The sequence below is a fragment of the Moschus berezovskii genome, chromosome X (assembly GCF_049115385.1).
Source record: "Moschus berezovskii isolate FMDL1 chromosome X, NW_MosBer_1.0, whole genome shotgun sequence".
NCBI lineage: Eukaryota > Metazoa > Chordata > Mammalia > Artiodactyla > Moschidae > Moschus > Moschus berezovskii.
Window position 1 is genome coordinate 79,147,787 of NC_142488.1, and position 26,206 is coordinate 79,173,992.

Below are 26,206 nucleotides of genomic sequence, written 5' to 3' on the forward strand. Positions count from 1 at the left end.
TAAAATCACACACAGTCACTCAAATTTTTTAGATGTCCTAGCTTCGCAGTAGGACACATGTATATGTATGCATATTGACTCATAGTAAGCAAAAATGGGGTGTTTTTATTCTCTCACATTCATAGAGGAGTGTAAGGCCAACAATTCACAAGAGAATGAATTGAAAAGGTTTCCATATTATATAATCCCAGTGCTCATCATTGAGCAAATGATGCTAAAAATACCACAGACAATAGTCTTTTTGTGTTGTTTACTAGGATAGAAAATGTCTTCAGCATTAGCATTACTCACTATGATACTTTTTTTTTTTTAATGACACTAACTCTTTAACATAGGAAAGTGGTTGGATCCATGATATATAATTTTTAAATTCTGTGATAAAAATTTATAAAATGAGATGCTTCAGATCTATTTACCTCATTACTTGATTCTGTTCATGACTCAAAGTATCTCAATGATTGCAACAAATGCATTTATTCTGTTACCAATTGCAAATAGGAAGGTTTCTTTTTCTCACTTTTGTCTTCAGGCCTGTCAATATGCATATTTTCTAAAATTATTTAATGTAATACATTGTCTGGCATAATCAGATCATAATATCCATAGCAAGTTATTTATATCATTTCATGATGTTTTTAGAACAATAATTAAAAGTTTTTGTAAATTTTAAATTGGTTATCAAGTACCAATGAAAACTGAGAATTTCCTTAATTAGATACCTTTGTGCATTAATAGTTTTCTCTAACTATTTTTAGATTTTTTAAATTACCATCTGTCATCTGATTCTTTAAAATTTGGAATGAACTGATAGCTATATTAATTCATACTTAATTATAAAAATATAATGTGCTACAGGGTTTAGAGCAGTGTAATACAAATTTCTCTTTGTGTTTATAGAACTTTTCATTGATACATACACATAACATCCAGAAGCATATTATGGTATATCATGATACTAGATATTAAAACATATATAATATACCAAATTGAGACTATATCCAATAAAACTGAGAATAGGAATTGAGAATTAATACAGGAAATTGAAGAGAAATTTGTAATTTACAAAGAAATAAAAATCCCTGTTTGAACATTTTCAGAACTAAACTGAAATAAAATGGTAAATTTTAGGGAATGAAAAGTAATAAACAAGGAGAGGGAAAGCAGCCAGAGATACTGTTTGTTTTTGGACTCTCTATTTTAACTTGACAAAATATTTTAAAATGCCCTTCTTATTTCTAAACCCTAGTCAAGCTGTTTCTTTTAGTTGGGTAATTCTTATGTTGCAGAGTCAGACACAACTTAGTGACTGAAAAACAACAATTATATCAGTTTGTAGATGTGAAAACCCATTTTTACATGGACTACTTCATGCAAACTATAAACAAATTCTGTGAGTTGGTATGTCTTGTATTCCAGTTTCCTCACTGAATGTTCAGATGCTAACAAATCATAAATATACAAATTTAAATTGGTGATATAGCTTCTGTTTCAGTATCTTCAACTATACGGAATTCAATCTCTCCTGAAAATCATTCTTTTTCTGGAATTAATAGACAGCTCTTCATGTTGATCTGAAGGTTGCCTCCTTTTAATTTTATACCAGATCTTATTCCTCTCATTCAAAGAAAGACAACTTTAATCCCCTTTTCACACACAATTGTTCTTCACATGTTTAAGCATTTGCCATATCAAAGCCTCTCTCCCTGAAAAGACATTTCTTCTTTAATCCAAACTTCCTAATCTAGATCTATATTTACATTTTGATGCCCAGAGCTGAACGCATGGGATATTGCATAAAACATTCATTTCACTTGGAAGAACTGCATTTGAAAGCCACATTGTAACAAAGAGTAAATGAGTATATTTTTGTTATTGGTGACAAATATCCCTTTACTTTTCCTTAACTATTGAATGAAATGTTTAAATTATTTTTATTAGTTTTGACTATCTTTTTTAAAAAATTGTTTATTTTTAATTGAAAGACAATTGTTTTACAATACTGCATTACTTTTATTTTATTTTTAAAATTTATTTTAATTTAATTACAATATTTTAGTGGTTTTTGCCATAATGCATTACTTTTAGCTATCTTGTTATAACATTATCTTTTATATATTTCCTCAATGGTGAACACCTTTATAAATATTCTGGGTCGCATATACTCAAGGTATCTTGCTTAATTTATCTTTCATTTTAATGTAAAAATGTATAATATTAAAGTAAAAACAAATCTGTCATTAGTTTATTTAACAGAGTCTACTGTGCTAGTGTTTTCAGTTAGTGATTTGGGTATTTTTTAATTTTATTGAAGTGTAGTTGATTTACAAGGTTGTTTTATTAATTTCTGCTGTACAGCAAAGTGATTCAATTATACATATACATATTCTAGTTCATATTCTTTTCCATTATGTTTTATTACAGGATATTGAATATAGTTCCCTGTGGTATACAGTAGGACCTTGTTATTTCATTTAATGATTTCAACTTAAAACTAAGCATTTAGTTAACTTACATTTAGTACTTGACTTTAATAATTTCTTCTTCCTCTTTCTTTTCTCTTCTCTTTGACAGTTCTCCGTGGGGGATACAAAAAAAAAACCCTAGTGCAATCCTGCCTGGTATGGACTTGTTGTCCGGGACGTATATATTTGCGGTTCTGTTAGCATGTGTCGTGTTTCAGTCTGGCGCCCAGGAGAAGAACTACACCATTCGGGAAGAAATGCCAGAAAACGTCCTCATAGGCGACTTGCTGAAAGACCTCAACTTGTCGCTAATTCCAGACAAGTCTTTAACAACTCCTATGCAGTTCAAGTTAGTATACAAGACCGGAGATGTACCATTGATTCGAATTGAAGAGGGCACAGGTGAGATCTTCACTACTGGAGCTCGCATTGATCGTGAGAAATTGTGTGCTGGCATCATAGTGGACACCCGTTGCTTTTATGAAGTGGAGGTTGCCGTTCTGCCGGATGAAATATTTAGATTGGTTAAAATACGTTTTCTGATAGAAGACATAAATGATAATGCACCATTATTCCCTGCAACGGTTATCAATATTTCAATTCCAGAGAACTCGGCTATAAACTCTCGATATGCTCTCCCAGCGGCCATTGATCCAGACACAGGAATAAACGGAGTTCAAAACTACCAACTAATTAAGGTGCGTTTTAAAAATACTTTGTTAAAGATAGCTCAATTTTTAAAGAGAAAAAAAGGGGATCTTAGTGTACTTCATACTTTGAGTAATTCATCTCCACAATTATTCAAAGTTTAAAGAATAGCAGAGAAAATTTATCAATGCAATTTTTACAATGGAATGGGGTTTAAGAATCATTTTAAGTATATTCATTTTCAAGCAATTGTTTGTGTTTCCACTAACAATCTATTACAGGAGTCAGACAAGGAGTTCAGCATTGCTGCTTACAAATCAATAACTTACCCAACATCTTACATTTAATCTGTCTAGTCATGACTCTGCCTCAAACTTGGTCTAAACAAGCAAATCTAAGCATTAAGAACGAATCCACAAAACCTGTCAGTTTTTCTAAGTGATTATTTTAGACAGAAAGCTTTATCTTGTCATTTGAAAAGAGGCCAAATAAATCTACTTTAGGGGTGAATAGAACTTTTTTATTACTAGGATTTCTACACTTACATAGTAATAACAAAAATATTTCATGCTGATTCCAAGTCGAGGAAAGATCTTTAGGCATCTCTTGAGTTACAAAATGCGATTAAATTTTAGACACGTGTTGTTAATGTTAAATGTTTTCATTTTGTTCCAAGTCTTTGAAAACACAGAACATGCTTTTGCTATGAAAGGTAAGGTTTTATTTTTAGCTAAAAACTTCCTTACTCCAAAGAACCTTTTTTGGTTTGATTTGGGCCTTGTGATGGGAAATGCCGAGGGAAGAATAGATGAAACATTTTATATTCTTTAAAATCATGAAGAGGGAATTCCTTTTAACTACCTATGTGGTATACAGAGTAGTATAAAACTCAGATTTGGGAATGTGAAATAATACATACCCAAGTAATACATACATAATCACTTGAATGATTTTGGCAAATGTATAAAAGAACAAATGTGCAGATATTATATAGACATGGTCAAGTGCTTTTCAAAGTTTTATAAGCATTTTCTGACTATTCACTACCAGATTATGATTATCATGATGACCAATGTTAAAATTATTAAAAGAACATATAAATAAGATACTTTTATGTATATCATCTGAAGATTTTTGCTGATGCTGATATGTTGTGGAGATGTATTTATTTATAAATACATTCAGAAATCTTACTCTAGAAATCTTTTGAGTAATTTCAAGTGAAATGAAAATTTGTGTGTGAATTATAAGACATAAAAACTGAAAAAGGATGATGTTATAAATGAGCATTTTTAGGTAAGGTCCCTGCAATGGTATCCCCTTATCTGATGAAATGGAAAAATATGCAGGAGTCAGAAAGATATGGATCACAATTTTGTGCTTGCCACCAACTAGAAAAGCCACCTCCAGCTTAATCTTTCTGAACTTTAGTTTCTCCAATCACAATATGAGGATGGTGCTATAAACGTTACAGGAGTAGAATTGGGAAGAGTAAGCACTAAGTAGAGGGTAGATATGCCTGCATAAAAGATTTTTGGAGATGCATTGAAAAAATTAACTGTTTATAGAAATGTGAGGCTTATCACTTTAAATAGCATCTCTAAAGTTAAAATGTCCATTAAAACTCTATGCAGCAATGAGGGAAGTTCTGTAATTTGTAGTATCAAATATGGTAGCTACTGGTCACAAGTGGCTGTTGAGTACTTGAAATGTGGTTAGTATTACCAAGGAACTGAATTTTTAATTTTATTTAGTCTTAATTTTAATAGCCAATTGTGGTAACTGGCTACCGTATTGGAGAGCACAGCTAAAACAAAGAAAAAATAGTTTATTGAAATCAAAATGAGACCTTACCAAATTTAAATCAAGAATTAGTAATAGGATCTCTCCCAACTATCCTGACAAAAGTGTTATTTTGAAATGTAGTGCTTTACTCAAAGAACAATTTTGTCATGTTTCCCTCCGGACAACTTAATGAAATTCCAAGAAATTTATGTTAGTCATGAAAGCTGCTTAACAAATTAAAAGAAAACAAATAAACCCACTGGCATGATTTAGGTTTGTTGAAGTCTTTTTTCATTTGAATTTCTTTGAAAGATTGTCAGCAAGTGACATGAAGACAGGCTCACTAGACGTACTGAGATGAGTCTTAGAAATAGATAATGCTCTAAAATTTCATTCTGTTTTAGAATGTGTTCTAAGCCAAAAGTGAACTATATGCTGTACCTAAAACACTGGGGCATTTGTATGGCCCCATGGGCAAACTGAGTGCACCCTGACTTACAAAAAGGTCCTGTCATGAAAGTGGCATATATACTGGGGGGATAGGGAAGTCAAATAAAAAAGAAAGAAAATAAACATGTTACAATTCACCCATAAACTTTATTAAAGTGTTATAATTTGAACGTAAGCCAACCATAATAATTTATTTTAAAAAAATACCTTGTCCTGCAGAATAGATTGAAGATTGAGTTAATAATAACTTGTTTTATATTTGCTGAATAGATAGGACTAGCAAAATCACAGTTCAGCCTAAGGAAGTATAAGATTTGTACTTAAATGTTCAGATAACAAAGGGAGAGAAGGAAGATAAAGGAGAAAATTATGTCAATTTACACATGAAAGGTCTTGTTATTAACAAATGTGTGTTAATTAACAAGATAATTAACTGAAAATACAGTCATTTGATAAATGTCAAATTGTGTATAATAAAAAGTAGTCTAGACAAAACTTATAATATTGATCTTCAAAACCATAACATATAGTTTAATTTCATTTATACATTTTTATGCTATTATGTGTGCTTTGAAATAAACAGGAAAATGTTATTATTTTGCATTTTAAATATATGAAAATTTCATTTCAAAGTAATAATTTATTTTGTTTTTACTGATACGATTAGTAAATTGGAAACCAGAATAAGGTCTTCTGAATCTTAGATTTGACTGACAGAAACACAGACAGACAGATAACCTTGAGAGTGGGGATCACAGAAAGTTTAACAGGAGGGAAAAGAAACAAAAGAAGAAGGCAAAAAAAAGTAAGGAATGAATGAGTAACATGATTAACAAGTGATTCTGCTTAGTACAAAGAAAGTTATGGTAAAATAAAGCTTATATGACCGTGGCAAGGTTAAATTTCAGCTTTTTTGAAAGATTAGATTACTCTAAAGAAAAAAAGATTCATGTATAAAAGTTTTTGATGTGAAAATTGTCACTTAAAAAAGCATCCAGAAATGAAATCTCTTTTCCTTGTTTCAAGTAAACACATGCTATAATGAGAATTTCCCATGATATTCTGATTTAATTATCCTTAATTTGGACTAGCCATGCTAAAGATCTATAACTATATATCTATTATATACATATATATGTTTATGTGCATGTATACCATTTTAATATATGATAAATATACCATTTTAAAATGTTATTAAATAATATATTTTAAACTATATATATTATACATGGTATATAGTATACACTACATGTAAGTTATACATACATATATGCACATTTTATACTATATATATGATTATCTGCATCTATGTGTCATCTATTACATATATGCCACTGATTCTTAGTAGTATTTGATAGAGTTGTTGTCCAGGAGTAGGAAATTACAGTGTGTTTCTAATTTCCGCTTTATTTTTCCGATGGCCTGTTACTTAGAAAATATCTTTTCAAATTCTAAGTCTTGGCATCAGGAAAACAGTATATTCACAAATAGAAATATACTTCAAGCACCCAATCTGACTCAGGATATGGATATAAACCACAGGGATCTACTTCTTCCTATGGTTGGAACTCAGGGGAAATTAGTTTATGTAATGATGTTGCATATGTCTTCATTTTCTACTTCAGATTTTCATCTTCCCCCACATATATCAATAGTAATATTTCTATACTAGTTCAGTAACAGCATATTGATTAGTTCCTTTGAGGCACGAATGACAGTGTTTCAAAGGTTGACTGTGTTGACGGAGCGTGAAGATCAAGTTTTTCTCAGATTGGTGACCACACTCGAAGCCCTCACACATCTTTGCCCATCTCATAAAGCATCCTCATATTTTCCATCCACCTCCAAAAAAATTTAATCTTGGACAGAGTCTTCAAGTAATCAAGGTTTGGGTCCTTGTTTCTGTTTTGTTTAAAATAAGATACATTTGATTTTTACTTTTAAAATTAATGAGAACCTAACATCTTCCCTCTTGATCAAGAACTTGGATTTATGAAAGTAAAGTTAGACTTAGATTTGCTTTGAAATCTGAGATTAGAAAATCCACATTGTGAAAATTGTGTCTACCATTAGATTTAGTAATCTTGAATACACTTGCCAAGAATGAGACATCGAATAATGTGCTGTGGAGGCAAAAAGCAAGCAAACTTTATTGTTCTGAAGGAATTAATATTTCTTTATCATATATATGCATAGCTTAACATAGTATGTAGTATCAGAAGGAGTGAGTACAGATTCAATAATGCCATTGGAGGCATAATATGGTATAACAATGTGTTTCACTGCTTTAGAACAAAGTTGCCCCTAAAGATGTTCAGAAGGGTTTGAATATAGTGATTTATTAATTTTTCTACTATGAAGTTTTATTTGGAAATTCACCCTTTCCACTTTAAGATAACTTGATTTTATATTCTCTGAATTCTGTGATGTGCAGATTAACATTTTTGATCTGTGTTAAAAAGTAAAAGAGATGACAATCAAATGCTAATGACCGTTAGGTCCCTGAAAGGTGGAGGTTATTATTAAAGTGCACCTCCAGTGGGGAAAAATGACAACATAAAACTCATTCTCTTCATAAATGTATCTTTATTAATGTTGTCAGGTCTTATTAAAATGAGAGTGTGACACTAATAGGATTAAGTAACTTTTGACTTCATTGCTATTGTCAGAGTCCTGGTGAGTATAGTTCATTACTACCTTTCATTAAATACATGTGTTATTAATAGTCCCAAGTGAAGCACATATATGTAGGACATTTTAGATAGCTCAATTGTAGCATTTACAAATTGAGATTCTGAAGAACAAATATGTCCCCAACTTTGATTAATTTACTCACGTTCTACTATTTGACCTGATAATAGCAATGAGCTCTAAGAAATACTGATAAGTTTTATATCAATTAATATAGGGCACAGGTTTATTGATCTGTTATTCCATTGTTCACTATATCTAAATAAAAATCAGTTTGATGTTTGATTTTGTGCCTGCCAAAAGTAATGACTTACAACCTAAATAAATATGTATTTAATTACAAGTCAAAATTATTTGGTATAGAACTCTAATGAAAACATGATGTTTGGCTCCCATAATTCTTACTGATGCTAGTAATCTAAATAATAAGTATTCCAATGTGTGTAGTTAGTTGAGCATAAATTATTATTTTTTGCCTATACCACTTTATACTGACTGTATAACAACACTCAGAGAACTGAAATATGATCTTACATTCAGTCTTACACCAAAAAAAAATGGATTGGTAAAATGTTTGCACCTGAGTTGAAAACTTCTTGTTCAAAAGTGATGATAAAGGCAGTGAGGTCATTTGGGGGGAAATTTCTGATTTTGACATAATAAAGAATTTAATTTATATAGCTTTATGTTTTTACCACACTTTATGCCTTTACCAAGCTTTCTGTGAATTTGGACCAGTTTTGAAGAAATGATCTTTAGCAAAAAATATAAAATGCATATGAAAATAGTACTCATTTCAAAATAAAATGCTGAAAAAATTACTACTTTCCCTTTGTATTTATCAGTTTTCATTCATCTTCCTAAATCAATAAAAAGTGTGAATAATTCAATAGATTCAAATAAATCACTTTGACTACAAATTAAGTTTTAGGATATCTTTCCTGAAGTATCTTTTAGTTTCTGAATGCAGGTAGAATGCACCAGAGAAAATAAAGTATTAGCTTAAATTTAACTTTAAAACACATAGCTTAAATAACTACTTTTGAAATATTATTTTTACATTGATTTTTGCTTGCATATATTTTTCAGTTGCTGTGAAATATAAGATGTAAATTTAGATGACGAGTCATAAGAAACATACTGTTTTTTCGTTTTTTTTTTTTAACACAGTTAAAGAATGTTTAGGGCATCATTGGTGGCTCAGATGGTACAGAAATTGTGCATGCATGCTAAGTCGCTTCAGTTGTGTCCAGCTCTGTATGATTCTATGGACCACAGGCCGCCAGGCTCCTCTGCCCTTGGGCTTCTCCAGGCAAGAATATTGCAGTGGCTTGCATGCCCTCCATGGGATCTTTCCTACCCAGGGAGTGAACCTGCATCTCTTATGTCTCCTGCATTGGCAAGTAGGTAATTTACCACCGGTGCCCCCAAAGTGGTAATTTGCCACTGGGAAGCCCCAAAGAATGTCCAGTGGCATAATATTTTAATTGCTGCATGTAGACATATGTAAACTTTCAGGTAAACTAAGAAAAGTAATACAAAGTTATATACTAGGAGGTATAAATAAAAGACTTTTTGAAAAAAGTACTTTTAAACTTTGTTTCATTCAAAAAACAAGGCATTTTAACTAGCCTAATTTATATTTATCCTTGAGATCTCAATCAATAATTTTACTTTTATGGAATCAGGATATTCTCATGAACATTTTTATTCTTTTTCTTATTTTAAACATAGAAGTCCATTACTTTAAGTTTCTTTAATAGAATGAAGTGGAACTCTAAAGAATGGAAAGCTGTTCTACTAAATAATTTTAGTCGTAACAGTAATTGACTACTAACTAATATCTTAGTCCAATTCTAGTCATCTAAATTTAAAATATACTTAATGAGTGCCCAGTATACAAAGTCTTGAGGGATAAAAATATGTTTGAAAAATAGTCACTGGCCCCGAGGAGCTTGTAACACGCATTATGGGGAGTATATTTCACACTAATGATAGTAAGGAAGAAAACATTCACTGTATTAAAAGAACATTTTATCTTGAATTGTTCATTCTGACATTAAGAACAGAATTATCTTTAAGTCTTCAGTTTCAGATAAGTTAAAATTTCCCAATCTATTTGTAGTAGATTTTCACCTAGAACTCTCAGTAATTTCTGATATTTTACTTTTTACTAGGCCTTCAATTATGGCAGTCATACTTTCTCTGAACACTTATCTTCAAAACAATTTTGAGATTGGAAATAAAATCTTTTTGATGAAAATGTTAGTTCCTATTCTAGTGGTGGTAATTACATGAGTCTTTCCATTATATTAATTCTCAAACTTGTTTTCTATGCTTCCAATTCCTCTCCTTTATAATGGAAAAAATTAAAATTATCCTTATCTTGCAGGTAGGGATATTATAAAAATTAATGAAATAAAAAAAAAATCTAAAAGTTGCTGAGTGCCTTGAAGAAAATTGTATTATAAACAGTTATCAGTTTTTCTCTGTAGTTTAAGAATAATTATAGTCTTCCCAATTTTTCTAAAATTATTCTTTATAGTCTTTAAAAAGCTTATTTTACAATCTAATCTTTTCATGCATATTTTGTTATATGTACACAGAGGAAACTGTGACAGCATTATTATCTTTCTTAATCAATGCCACTGGCCCCACATATATTTCTAGACTTAGTTCATTTTAAAACGACCAATTACCTTCTTTAGCTTACCTCTTTAATCAAATGGTTCCTTCTCTTAATTTGTCTTTCCCTTCTCCTGGCCTTCCATATGACTATGATGCTTCTAATGTGAATACTTTCAAATATATAGCTTCTACCATCTGGAATTGCTTTATTTACATCTCATTCATATGCCATTTTAAAATATAAGATTTTCTATCTTGTCTTTTTCCACACTGAAAACTTTTCTTATTTTCCTATTTCTTTTCTTGTAAGTCAGTCACAATTGTCTTTTGCAGTGGATTCTGTAGGAAAGATATGAAAAATTTGAATTTTTAATTTTTAGCCATTTAAATTAAGTGTTTTAAATGTCAGTTTTCAGATAAGAGATTTGATAGAGCTAGCCTTTCATGGATATTGGTATGTTTTCCTAGTTTATGAGGGGGGCATTATATTCACTGAGGACAAGAGTTTGCTTAGAAGTGTGCATTTAAAGTAGCTAATTTAAGGACAAGGAGACCCTTGCTGTCAGTAAGGATAATAATGAAGTAAATAGTTAACAGAAGAACAAAGTGATGTTATAAACAATGTAGGAATGCATAAATTAAAAAAAACATTTTAATGGATTATAAATAAATTAAGAAGTGTAGAACTTTATAGATTACTTTTAGTTGAATATAGTGCTTTATTGAAGTCACTGAATGACTGTATGGGTGAATATAAGAGTACATATAGCTAACAAAAAGCTGGAAGATATAACCATGCTTAGTTACAAACTCAGTTCAGTTCAGTCGCTCAGTCGTGTCCGACTCTCTGCGACCCCATGAATCACAGCACGCCAGGCCTCCCTGTCCATCACCAACTCCCGGAGGTCACTCAAACTCATGTCCACAGAGTTGGTGATGCCATCCAGCCATCTCATTCTCTGTCGTCCCCATCTCCTCCCACCCCCAACCTTTCCCAGCATCAGAGTCTTTTCCAGTGAGTCAACTCGTCACATGAGGTAGACAAAGTATTGCAGTTTCAGCTTTAGCATCAGTCCTTCCAATGAACACCCAGGATTGATCTCCTTTAGAATGGACTGGTTGGATCTCCTTGTAGTCCAAGGGACTCTCAAGAGTCTTCTCCAACACAACAGTTCAAAGGCATCAATTCTTTGGTGATCAGCGTTCTTCACAATCCAACTCTCACATCCATATATGACCACTGGAAAAACCATAGCCTTTACTAGAAGGAACAAACTAATGATTATTAAATTAACTTAGATATTCAGCTCCCTTCAATAAATAAATATGAAGTGAAGGCTACTTAGGTTGGTTGAATTCACAAAAATTATAAAATTCACATTTTGACTATTATATTCTTGACTTCATTTAGTAGTGTCTCAATGCTTTTTCTCTGAGAAATTAAATATTTAATAGATTTTATGAATTGCAGGAGACATTAAAATCTTTTAATTTTTCTGTAAGGAGAATGATTCTAAAGGATTACCTACAGATAGCCATACCATTTTCATCAACACCATATGACCCTTTCAAATACCTCATTATCCTAGATTCCAAAACCATTCTAGAACTCTCTAAGTCAAAGAAGTCGTGATGGCCATCCCATCCTTTTTAAGCCTTTGAAAGCCACTGAAGTGGTGTGGGAATGCACCTTTAACTGGAAGTACTCATAGGACTGGAAAAGTGAAAATTTACTCATTGCGGATGGTATGTGTATGTGTGTGTGTGTGTATATATATACACATGTATGTATGGCAATATATAGCACTTAGCTGAAACATTGTTGGCTGGCTTCTGAAGTAGTTTATCCATCTGTAGCTTTTAGTGTTCTGGACATTCTCTGAAGTCTGTTTTCTCCAGAAAACCTGTCTTGAGCTTTCAGGGATATTTAGCTGGCCTAGAGCTTTATTTTTGTCTTTCAAATGATGCTTTAGATCAAATATCTAAGTGGTAAAATGACCGGATTTTAATAAAACTAGAAGTCTTAAATAAAAAACCAGTTTACATGCAGAATAGCTAGATTAATAAAACAGATTTTAATCTCTTTATTTATTTGTCTGCATTGGGTCCTAGCCATAGTGTACAGCCTTCTGGGGATCTTAGTTCCCCAGCCAGGGATCAAACCCATGTTACTTGCATGTGAAGGCAGGCTCTTAACCATTGAACCAACAGGGAAGTTCCCTCTTCCAGCAACACAAGAGAAGACTCTACACATGGACATCACCAGATGGTCAACACCGAAATCAGATTGATTATATTCTTTGCAGCTAAAGATGGAGAAGCTGTATACAGTTAGCAAAAACAAGACCAGGAGCTGACTGTGGCTCATATCATGAACTCCTTATTGCCAAATTCAGACTTAAACTGAAGAAAATAGGGAAAACCACTAGACCATTCAGATATGACCTAAATCAAATCCCTTATGATTATACAGTGGAAGTGAGGAATAGATTTAAGGGACTAGATCTGATAGATAGAGTGCCTGATGAACTCTGGACGGAGGTTCGTGACATTGTACAGGAGACAGGGGCCAAAATGATCCCCATGGAAAAGAAATGCAAAAGAGCAAAATGGCTGTCTGAGGAGGCCTTACAAATAGCTGTGAAAAGAAGAGAAGCGAAAAGCAAAGGAGAAAAGGAATATATAAGCATCTGAATTCAGAGTTCCAAAGAATAGCAAGGAGAGATAAGAAAGACTTCCTCAGTGATCAATGCAAAGAAATAGAGGAAAACAACAGAATAGGAAAAACAAGAGACCTCTTCAAGAAAATTAGAGATTCCAAGGGAAAATTTCATGCAAAGATGGGCTCGATAAAGGACAGAAATGGTATGGACCGAACAGAAGCAGAAGATATTAAGAAGAGGTAGCAGGAATACACAGAAGAACTGTACAAAAAAGATCTTCACAACGAAGATAGTCACGATAACGTGATCACTGACCTAGAGCCAGACATCTTGGAATGTGAAGTCAAGTGGGCCTTAGAAAGCATCACTACTAACAAAGCTAGTGGAGGTGATGGAATTCCAGTTGAGCTATTTCAAGTCTTGAAAGATGATGCTGTGAAAGTGCTGCACTCAATATGCCATCAAATTTGGAAAACTCAGCAGTGGCCACAGGACTGGAAGAGGTCAGTCTTCATTCCAATCCCAAAAAAGGCAATGCCAAAGAATGCTCAAACTACCACACAATTGCACTCATCTCACACGCTAGTAAAGCCATGCTCAAAATTCTCCAAGCCAGGCTTCAGCAGTATGTAAACCATGAACTTCCAGATGTTCAAGCAGGTTTTAGAAAAGGCAGAGGCACCAGAGATCAAATTGCCAACATCCGCTGGATCATGGAGAAAGCAAGAGAGTTCCAGAAAAACATCTATTTCTGCTTCATTGACTATGCCAAAGCCTTTGACTGTGTGGATCACAATAAACTGTGGAACATTCTGAAAGAGATGGGAATCCCAGACCACCTGACCTGCCTCTTGAGAAACCTGTATGCAAGTCAGGAAGCAACAGTCAGAACTGTACATGGAACAACAGACTGGTTTCAACTAGGAAAAGGTGTACGTCAAGGTTGTATAAAGTTACCTTGCTTATTTAACTTATATGCAGAGTACATCATGAGGAACGCTGGGCTGGAAGAAGCACAAGTTGAAATCAAGATTGCTGGAGAAATATCAATAACCTCAGATGTGCAGATGACACTACCCTTATGGCAGAAAGTGAAGAGGAACTCAAAAGCCTCTTGATGAAAGTGAAAGAGGAGAGTGAAAAGGTTGGCTTGAAGCTCAACATTGAGAAAACAAAGATCATGGCATCTGGTCCCATCACTTCATGGGAAATAGATGGAAAAACAGTGGAAACAGTGTCAGACTTTATATTTTTGGGCTCCAAAATCACTGCAGATGATGATTGCAGCCATGAAATTAAAAGACGCTTGCTCCTTGGAAGGAAAGTTATGACCAACCTTGATAGTATATTAAAAAGCAGAGACATTACTTTGCCAACCAAGGTCCGTCTAGTCAAGGCAATGGTTTTTCCCGTGGTCATGTATGGATGTGAAAGTTGGACTGTGAAGAAAGCTGATCGCCGAAGAATCAATGCTTTTGAACTTTGGTGCTGGAGAAGACTCTTGAGAGTCCCTTATACTGCAAGGAGATCCAACCAGTCCATTCTAAAGGAGATCAGTCCTGGATGTTCATTGGAGGGACTGATGCTAAAGATGAAACTATAATACTTTGGCCATCTCATGCGACCATTTGACTCACTGGAAAAGACTCTGATGCTGGGAAAGGTTGGGGTCGGGAGGAGAAGGGGACGACGGAGAATGAGATGGCTGGATGGCATCACCGACTCTGGGGACATGAGTTTGAGTGACCTCCGGGAGTTGGTGATGGACAGGGAGGCCTGGTGTACTGTGATTCATGGGGTCACGGAGAGTCGGACACGACTGAGCGACTGAACTGAACTGAATCTCTTTAACTCAGAAATCTGATTTGTTGGTTATTTATTGTAACAAACATGACTTACTGAGCTATATTTGTCTACACAAATATAGTCATACTATGGCAAATCTTGGAGAAGGCAATGGCAACCCACTCCAGTATTCTTGCCTGGAAAATCCCATGGACTGAGGAGCCTGGTAGGCTGCAGTCCATGGTGTCGCGAAGAGTTGGACATGAATGAGCGACTTCCCTTTCACTTTTCACTTTCATGCATTGGAAAATGAAATGGCAACCCACTCCAGTGTTCTTGCCTGGAGAATCCCAGGGGTGGTGGAGACTGGTGGGCTGCCGTCTGTGGGGTCGCACAGAGTTGGACACGACTGAAGCAAATTAGCAGCAGCAGCAGCATGGCAAATCTAAGTAGTTGAACGTAATTTAAAATTTTTCTCCACTAGTTTTATTTGATATTTTGTACATAGTAATCTCATTTAACTATGTCTGGCCTTCTATAATCTAGACTGTTAAAAGTTTGAGGCAAAAAAGTTTACTCCTATCTGAGGTAATTATCTGTTGAATACACAACATACAAATTAGTGGCTGACCTTATTTGGGTATTGATTAATGTAAAAAACAGCATTTTACCAAATAGCTCCCTGATATTATCAGACAACTGTGGGATTTGGTAAGCAATTACTTTTGTATTTTTCCTCATTTTAAAGCATGGTGTATTAGTCAGATTCAGCTGTAGATAAAGGTAAACAATTGTCTTACATAACCTCAGGAGTTATTTCAAAGTATCTTCATGCTTTGCGATAGTTTACTAACAATTGTTTCATCTGTTACAACTGTTAAGCTTTCTTAAACTTGATTGCTCCAATGAGTTAGTGATAGTTGATTCACACATATTTGCAATACACTGCCACAAAGAGTTATTGACAATTCTTTTCACTGAACACAGCTTTTGTATTTTGTGTTAGTGTGATATTGAAAGATTTTTCATTGTTCTTTTCCCTACACATAATGGACTTCATAACTCTGTTCTTTCCCACATGTTTAGCAATCTCTATTTCACAAATAACTGAACTTGCTGTCCTATTTGCAGTTATCAGTAGTTGCTTTAAAAGATAACTGCTTATTTTGATTATTGCTTGGCAGTAGACATGCTGAAGTGAAGGGAAGTGAAAGACTCTCAGTCGTGTCCAACTCTTTGTGACCCCATGGACTATACAGTTCATGGAATTCTCCAGTCCAGAATACTGGAGAGGGTTCAGTTCAGTTCAGTCACTCAGTTGTATCCAACTCTTTGCGATTCCATGAACTGCAACACGTCAGGCCTCCCTGAGTCCAATAACTCCCAGAGTCCACCAAAACCCATGTCCATTGAGTCAGTGATGCCATCCAACCATCTCATCGTCTGTCGTCCCCTTCTCCTCCTGCCCTCAATCTTTCCAGCATCAGGGTCTTTTCAAATGAGTCAGCTCTTCCCATCAGGTGGCCAAAGTATTGGAGTTTCAGCTTCAACATCAGTCCTTCCAATGAACACCCAGGACTGATCTCCCATAGGATGGACTGGTTGGATATCCTTGCAGTCCAAGGGACTCTCAAGAGTCTTCTCCAACACCACAGTTCAAAAGCATCAATTCTTTGGTGCTCAGCTTTCTTTATAGTCCAACTCTCACATCCATACATGATTACTGGAAAAACCATAGTCTTGACTTAACGGACCTTTGTTGACAAAGTAATGTCTGCTTTTTAATATTCTGTCTAGGTTGGTCATAACTTTCCTTCCAAGGAGTAAGCACCTTTTAATTGCAAGGCTGCTATCACCATCTGCAGTGATTCTGGAGCGCAGAAAAATAAAGTCAGCCACTGTTTCCATTGTTTCCCCTTCTATTTTCCATGAAGTGATGGGACCGGATGCCATGATCTTAATTTTCTGAATATTGAGCTTTATGTCAACTTTTTCACTCTCCTTTTTCACTTTCATCAAGAGGCTCTTTAGTTCCTCTTCACTTTCTGCCATAAGGGTGGTGTCATCTGCATATCCGAGGTTATTGATATTTCTCCCGGCAATCTTTATTCCAGCTTGTGCTTCCTCCATCCCAGCGGGTAGCCTTTCCCTTCTCCAGGGGATCTTCCCAACCCAGGGATCCAACCCAGGTCTCCTGCATTGCAGGTGGATTCTTACCAGATGAGCCACAAGCATCTCATTTATATAGGGTGAATCATTTTCTGGGCTGAAATAGTTCATCTCATGTAGTATTCACTAAAGCTAAATAGGCAAGAGAAAAACATGAAAAACAGATGTAATTTCATTAAAAATTATTTTATTTTGGACATTTTATTTTCTTAATCATTATTTAAATATATAGGGCTATCTATCTTTTGCTTCCAAAGTTTGACTCACAAAAATCAGAAATGATTGGCCTCTGGGCTTCCCTGGTGGCTTAGACAGTAAAGAATCTGCCTGTAACATGGGAGATCTGGGTTCGATCTTTTGGTTGGGACGATCCCTGGAGAAGGGAATGGCTACCCACTCCAGTATTCTTCCCTGGAGAATTCCATGGACAGAGGAGCCTGGCAGGCTACAGTCCATTGGGTAGCAAAGAGTTGGACACTACTGAGTGACTTTCAGTCTCTGTCCAAGATTCTAAAGATTTAAGGTTTTAGGACACTAATATTACCCCATTTCTCCCTTTTTACACAGTTTTCCCTGAGTATCTTTTGATCTAGAGGTCTTTTGAATATAGCCTGAACAGTTGATGATTTAGAGAATCTCTTGCAAATCATTTTGAACTAAAATTTAGGTTGTAGATAAGAGTGTAGAGTGGTTTCCATAAGAGAATAATAGTGATTTTGTCTGCATGGACATATTCTTCATAAATATTTTTAAAAGAACAGTGTATATTTTCCTTCATTATACTGATTTGAGTATAAATGATACTATGGATGCAGTATCAAATTGTACTCTGTTGTTTCTCCACTCACCAACATTAAAAACCATCATGTCACCACTAATTATTTATTTTTATATCATTGTTTTGGTTTTCTTCATAATTTGCATGGATTTCACTCAGGGTTTTGAAAATTTTTTAAATATGTATATATTTTAAAATAGATAAATACGGGCACTTAAGGCACCCTCAGAAGATATATATGCATATATATATATATATTATACAAATCAACTATAATCTTATTCTAGTTGAGCTAATAATTTTTCTCAAGATAAATTTAAATTTCACCCCCTAAATGTTCTATAGGCACTGACTCATTGAACCAGATATGATGCACAATTCTATTTTACAAGTCAATTGTGCATATCAGTATTACTGTTCTTTTACATAGCTTTATTCATGAAAAGAAAAGTGATTCAATGAACTAGTAAACAAATTTCAAGTATGTCTATTTTGAAACTTGCTTTTAATTCTTAGAGGTAGCTTGAATATTTTAGCATAGCCCTCAATAAAAATAATTGATTAGATTCAGATACCTAGTTCATAGTGTTAATATCAATTCCAAATAATTCTTTTCAACTGAAATACAAAATGTGGTATAGAGTTCAGTTACTTTAATAATTCAATGGTTTAATAGTATACATTCAATTTCAGAGCAATGGTGTTTTAAAATGCAAGTTGCTTATTATTTAATTTCTTAACTTTGTATTAATTAAGTGTTCCTCTTCTGTCTCTGGGTAGTTTAGCAGATCACAAAATGATTTTGATTAGGGAAGAATGTCTTTTTTCAGAAGTTAAAACTACTATTTAATAAATGTTTAACAGTCACTGATAGGATTTTACTATACCTCAAAAATATATATCACAGTGTTATCAAATTCCTGAGAAATTGTGATTATATTAAATTAGAGTTAAATAATAAAACATATTTTGAACATTGCTTTAATATTCGGGCTTCTTGTGCTTGCTAGTATGTGCATGAATGTAATTGATCATAATTCTATATAAGCTATTCATTCTAAACTCTAGTCAGTAATTTGTTATTCTATAGTTAAATTCAATTTTAGGTGAATTATGTCTTTTCCCATTACATTTTATCTTCAAAATATTAAAAAAATATTTCCTAGAAATTTTCCACTTCAACAAATGTATATCAAAACTCTCAGGCTATACAGCTGAAACTAAAAATGTTGTAATAGCAATATTGTAAATCAGCTTTATCTCAATTAAAAAGATTCCCAGGAAACATTTTTAAATTCCAGAATTATTCAAGGGATTGGATTAACTCACATTTCCATTAGACATTTTTTTTTCCTGTTATTAACAAACTCCCCTCTTTACTTCAGTTCATTGTTGTAGCACCCTTGTCTTTGGTTTCTTATTACATAGAGAGTATTTTATAGGGAGCAGCATCTTCCCTCTTCTCAGAGGGTAAATCAAAGCCAATTGTGCTTATTTAGAATTGGGAGGATTTTTAAAGGGAATATCAGATTGGACTTTGTAGGTATCTTAAACCTCCAAATACTGGACATCTTTGATAAAAAGGTTCCTCTTTTAACCATTTATTGTGTTATAGCTACATAATCTTGGAAGATTTTTTGGTATGTTTCCTTGAGCCATTTTTTTTTTCTATCGATTTACTGAGGTTGTGAAAACATACAGAGGCTGTGGATACCTACAATTTTAAGTGCTGCTTTGATTTCAAGAGGGGTTATATAATATTATGCTGGCTTTGACATATAAGATCTTTACGGTAATTCTTAGTTAAGATAAGAAAATAATTATCTTATTTTTACCACATTGCCTGATTATCATCTTTTAATTACAGTAAATTATTAATGATACAGAATGTATTCATGGACATTATATTTTAGAACTTGATTTTGAGAACATTTTAGTCTAAAATTCTTAATGAGAAGTGACTTTCCAAATGCAGAGCATTTTCCTATTACAGTCAAAAATAATTTATTTTTTATCCCTCTTCAGTTCAGTTCAGTTCAGTCGCTCAGTCATGTCCAAATCTTTGCGACCCTATGAATCACAGCACGCCAGGCCTCCCTGTCCATCACCGAATCCCGGAGTTCATTCAAACTCATGTCCATCGAGTTGGTGATGCCATCCAGCCATCCCATTCTCTGTTGTCCCCGTCTCCTCCCACCCCCAATTCGTCCTAGCATCAGACTCTTTTCCAGTGAGTCAACTCGACGCATGAGGTGGCCAAAGTATTGGAGTTTCAGCTTCAGCATCAGTCCTTCCAATGAACACCCAGGATTGATCTCCTTTAGAATGGACTGGTTGGATCTCCTTGCAGTCCAAGGGATTCTCAAAAGTCTTCTCCAGCACCACAGTTCAAAAACATCAGTTCTTCAGCGATCAGCTATCTTCACAGTCTAACTCTCACATCCATACATTACCAGGGGAAAAATCATAGCCTTGACTAGATGGACCTTGGTTGGAAAAGTAATGTCTCTGCTTTTTAATATGCTATCTAGGTTGGTCAAAATTTCCCTTCCAAGGAGGAAGCGTCTTTTAATTTCATGGCTGCAATCAGAATCTGCAGTGATTTTGGAGCCCCCAAAAATGAAGTCTGACACTGTTTCCACTGTTTCCCCATCTATTTCCCATGAAGTGATGGGACAAGATGCAATGAACTTTGTTTTATGAATGTTGAGCTTCAAGCCAACTTTTTCACTCTCCTCTTTCACTTTCATCAAGAGGCTTTTGAGTTCCTCTTCACTTTCTGCCATAAGGGTGGTGTCATCTGCATATCTGAGGTTACTGATATTTCTGCCAGCAATCTTCATTCCAGCTTGTGCTTCTTCCAGCCAGAGTTCCTCATGATGTACTCTGCATATAAGTTAAATAATCAGGGTGACAATATACAACCTTGACGTACTCCTTTTCCTATTTGAAACCAGTCTGTTGTTCCATGTCCAGTTCTAACTGTTGCTTCCTGACCTGCATACAGGTTTCTCAAGAGGCAGGTCAGGTGGTCTGGTATTCCCATCTCTTTCAGAATGTTCCACAGTTTATTGTGATCCACACAGTCAAAGGCTTTGGAATAGTCAATGAATCTGAAATAGATGATTTTCTGTAACTCTTTTGCTTTTTCCATGATCCAGCGGATGATGGCAATTTGATCTCTGGTGCCTCTGCCTTTTCTAAAACCTGCTTGAACATCTGGAAGTTCACGGTTCACATATTGCTGAAGCCTGGCTTGGAGAATTTTGAGCATGACTTTACTAGCATGTGAGATGAGTGCAATTGTGCGGTAGTTTGAGCATTCTTTGGCATTGCCTTTCTGTGTAATTGGAATGAAGACTGACCTTTTGCAGTCCTGTGGCCACTGCTGAGTTTTCCAAATTTGCTGGCATATTGAGTGTAGCACTTTCACAACATCATTTTTCAGGATTTGAAATAGCTCAACTGGAATTCCATCACCTCCACTAGCTTTGTTTGTAGTGATGCTCTCTAAGGCCCACTTGACTTCACATTCCAAGATGTCTGGCTCCAGGTGGGTGATCACACCATCGTGATTATCTTCATTGTGAAGCTCTTTTTTGTACAGTTCTTCTGTGTATTCTTGCCACCTCTTCTTAATATCTTCTGCTTCTGTTCGGTCCATACCATTTCTGTCCTTTATCGAGCCCATTTTTGCATGAAATATTCCCTTGATATCTCTAATTTTCTTGAAAAGATCTCTTGTTTTTCCTATTGTGTTGTTTTCCTCTATTTCTTTGCATTGATCACTGAGGAAGGCTTTCTTATCTCTCCTTGCTATTCTTTGGAACTCTGCATTCAGATGCTTATATCTTTCCTTTTCTCCTTTGGTTTTCGCTTCTCTTCTTTTCACAGCTATTTGTAAGGCCTCCTCAGACAGCCATTTTGCTCTTCTGCATTTCTTTTCCATGGGGATGGTCTTGGTCCCTGTCTCCTGTACAATGTGACGAACCTCCGTCCAGAGTTCATCAGGCACTCTATCAATCAGGTCTAGTCCCTTAAATCTATTTCTCACTTCCACTGTATAATCATAAGGGATTTGATTTAGGTCATATCTGAATGGTTTAGTGGTTTTCCCTACTTTCTTCAATTTCAGTCTGAATTTGGCAATAAGGAGTTCATGATCTGAGCCACAGTCAGCTCCTGGTCTTGTTTTCGCTAACTGTATACAGCTTCTCCATCTTTAGCTGCAAAGAATATAATCAATCTGATTTTGGTGTTAACCATCTGGTGATGTCCGTGTTTAGAGTCTTCTCTTGTGTTTTTGGAAGAAGGTGTTTGCTATGACCTGTGCATTCTTTTACAAAACTCTATTAGACTTTACTCTGCTTCATTTCGTGATCCAAGGCCAAATTTGCCTGTTACTCCAGGTGTTTCTTAACTTCCTAGTTTTGCATTCCAGTCCCCTATAATGAAAAGGACATCTTTTTTGGGTGTTAGTTCTAAAATGTCTTGTAGGTCTTCATAAAACCGTTCAACTGTGGCTTCTTCAGCATTACTGGTTGGGGCATGGACTTGAATTACTGTAATATTGAATGGTTTCCCTTGGAAACGAACAGAAATCATTCAGTCGTTTTTAAGATTGCATCCAAGTACTGCATTTCAGACTCTTTTGTTGACCATGATGGCTACTCCATTTCTTCTAAGGGATTCCTGCCCACAGTAGTAGATATAATAGTCATCTGAGTTAAATTCACCCATTCCAGTCCGTTTTAGTTCACTGATTCCTAGAATGTCGACGTTCACTCTTGCCATTTCCTGTTTGACCACTTCCAATTTGCGTTGATTCATGGACCTAACATTCCAGGTTCCTATGCAATATTGCTCTTTACAGCATCGGTCCTTACTTTTTATCCCCCTTATTCTACCCTTTTAAACTAAAACTTGTAGCTTCAGAAGGGCTGAGAATACCTTTGCTTATTTATGACCTTAATTGTTATACTTTATTGAATGTGGATATTAAAAAAGGAGGTTGTTCATTTTTCAGTCGCTGTGTCATGACCCCATGAACTGCAACAGGCCAGGCTTCCCAGTCCTTCAACATCCCCCAGAGTTTGCTCAAACTCATGCTATTCAGTCAGTGATGCCATCCAACCATCTCATCCTCTGTTGTCCCCTTCTCCTCTAACTTCAATTTTTCCCAGCATCAGGGTATTTTCTAATGAGTTAGGTCTTCACAACAGGTGGTCAAAATATTGTAGCTTCAGCATCATCCTTTTAATGAATAAAAATGTAGGTAAAACCCCTCACATGTTCCAATTTCAAAGAATGAAACTAAAAATTCCTTTCTACTAACTCCGTACTTTGAAGCCTTTATTTTATAACACTTAACTGTCAAGAATTGTCAATTTTTTTGACCTTTATTACAACTATTTTAGTGGGATAAGACATTGTTGTAATAAGTAATTAATCTGAATAGAACAACTTTCTGGTAGATTGAAAGTAAGTGATAATTATGCCATTTTACTCTTGCTTTTTTCCTGTACGGTCCACTGGGTTATCCATTAGTACTCAATATAATGCAAATTAATTAAGATATGTAGTGAGTTGTGGAAAATTTCTTATATTTTGTCGTAAACATGTTTACTGACTCTACATCAATAAATCACTAAGCAATGCATAAAACTAACAATTATATATATCATGAAAATATGTATAAAACCTTAGGTATTTAAACCACTGTAATTTTTATATGATATTGTCACAGATCAAATATATTCACAAATTTTATTTTTGAAATAATAAAATGAAACTAGGTTTAAAGTAACATAAACATAAAATGAAAAGTTGGACATGTATTCATATCAAATTAATAGAATAATATCTTTTATGTTTACATCATGTTTGCTATATGTTCAATTTTTCTTTGTCATCTAGAGCACTAGCTCTTGTTGAATCAGAATATGTCTTGGAACTTGAATTGAAACTTGATTTTAAAATTTTAGTTTTAGTAATTCCTATAATTAGATGGGCTTCCTAGGTGGCACAGTTGGTAAAGAATCCACTTGCCAATGTAGGAGACACTATAGACCTGGCTTCAATCCCTGGATTGGGAAGATCCCTTGGAGGAGAAAATGGCAACACACTCCAGTATTCTTGCCTGGGAAATCTCATGGTCAGAGCAGCCTGGTGGGCTACAGTCCATGGGGTCGCAGGGTTGGACACATCTGAGTGACTGAACATACACACACACACACACACATGCAAAATTAGGTTTAATTATTGGTAATTGCAGAGTTTTTAAAACTACAATTAACCACAAGATAAGATAATATATACAAAAATATGTTTATAGTCAGCTTACTGCCATAGAAAAGTGATGTTTGTACAAAAGATTCTAACACACAAATGTGATTAATTCCTTTACATTTATGTTTCTGAGGCTCTTGAATTTAATATAATTGTTGTTATACTGATTTCATAGTAAAACTTTAGATACAATTTAATCTTTTTCTTTTAGGATTGGAATTCTCAGTGTATTGGACCAGGGTTTATTGATCTTGGCAGTATTGAAAATTGGAGCTGGATAATTCTTTTTTTTAATTAATTTATTTTAATTGGTGGCTAATTACAATATTGTAGTGATTTTTCCCATTCATTGACATGAATCAGCCATGGGTGTACATCTGTTCCCCATCCTGAAACCTGTTCCTAGCTCCCTCCCCATCCCATCCCTTGGGGTCATCCCAGTACAACAGCCCAGAACACCCTGTATCATGCATCAAACCTGGACTGGCAATCTGTTTCACATATGATAATATACATGTTTTAATGCTATGATCTCAAATCATCACACCCTCACCTTCTCCCATAGACTCCAAAAGACTGTACTATACATCTGTATCCTTTTGCTGTCTCGCATATAAGGTTATCGTTACCATCTTTCTAAATTCCATATATATGCATTAGTATACTGTAATGGTGTTTTTCTTTCTGACCTACTTCTGCATAATAGGCTCCAGTTTCATCCACCTGATTAGAACTGATTCAAATGTATTATTTTTAATGGCTGAGTAATACTCCACTGTGTATATGTACCACAGCTTTCTTATCCATTCATCTGCCAATGGACAATTTGTTTGCTTCCATGTCCTGGCTATTGTAAACAGTGCTGCGATGAGTATTGGGGTATACATGTCTCTCAATTCTGGTTTCCTCAGTGTGTATGCCCAGCAGTGGATTTCTGGGGCATATGGCAGTTCTATTCCCAGTTTTTTAAGGAATCTCCACACTGTTCTCCATAGTGGCTTTATTAGTTTGCATTCACACCAACAGTGTAAGAGGATTCCCTTTTCTCCACACCCTCTCCAGCATTTATTGCTTGTAGACATTTGGATAGCAGCCATTCTGATTGGCGTCAGATGGTACCTCATTATGGTTTTGATTTGAATTCTTCTGATTATGAGTGATGTTGAGCATCTTTTCATGTGTTTGTTAGCCATCTGTATATCTTCTTTGGAGAAATGTCTGTTTAATTTTTTGGCTCATTTTTTTCTTGGATTGTTTATTTTTCTGGAATTAAGCTGCAAGTGCTGCTTGTATATTTTGAGATTAACTCTTTGTCAGTTGTTTCATTTGCTATTATTTTCTCCTATTCTGAAAGCTGTCTTTTCACCTTGCTTATAGTTTCCCACGTTATGCAAAATATTTTAAGTTTAATTAGGTTCCACTTGTTTATTTTTGCTTTTATTTCCATTACTCTGGGAGGTGAGTCATAGAGGATCCTGCTGTGATTTATGTCAGAAAGTATTTTGCCTGTGGTTTCCTCTAGGAGTTTTATATTCTCTGGTCTTACATTTAGATCTTTAATCCATTTTGAGTTTATTTACGTGTATGGGGTTAGAGAGTGTTCTAGTTTCATTCTTTTACAAGTGGTTGACCAGTTTTCCCAGCACCACTTGTAAAAGAGATTGTCTTTTCTCCATTGTGTATTCTTGCCTCCTTTGTCAAAGATAAGGTGTCCTTAGATATGTGGATTTATCTCTGGGCTTTCTATTTTGTTCCATTGATCTATATTTCTGTCTTTGTGCCAGTACCATACTGTCTTGTTAACTGTAGCTTTGTAGTAGATCCTGAAGTCAGGCAGGTTGATTCCTCCAGTTCCATGT

The 26,206-nt window shown here is 34.7% G+C and overlaps 1 protein-coding gene across 2 annotated transcripts in view; it reads left to right on the top strand.

Moving 5' to 3' along the window:
• PCDH11X (protocadherin 11 X-linked) overlaps nucleotides 1-26,206 on the top strand; it is a 145,040-nt gene that overhangs the window by 67,875 nt on the left and 50,959 nt on the right. For both annotated transcript variants that reach the window (XM_088833771.1, XM_088833769.1), the window contains exon 2: nucleotides 2,572-3,160. In XM_088833771.1, coding sequence (XP_088689897.1) covers nucleotides 2,621-3,160 — 540 coding nt within the window. In that variant the 5' untranslated portion in view covers nucleotides 2,572-2,620. The remainder of the gene's footprint in view (nucleotides 1-2,571; nucleotides 3,161-26,206) is intronic.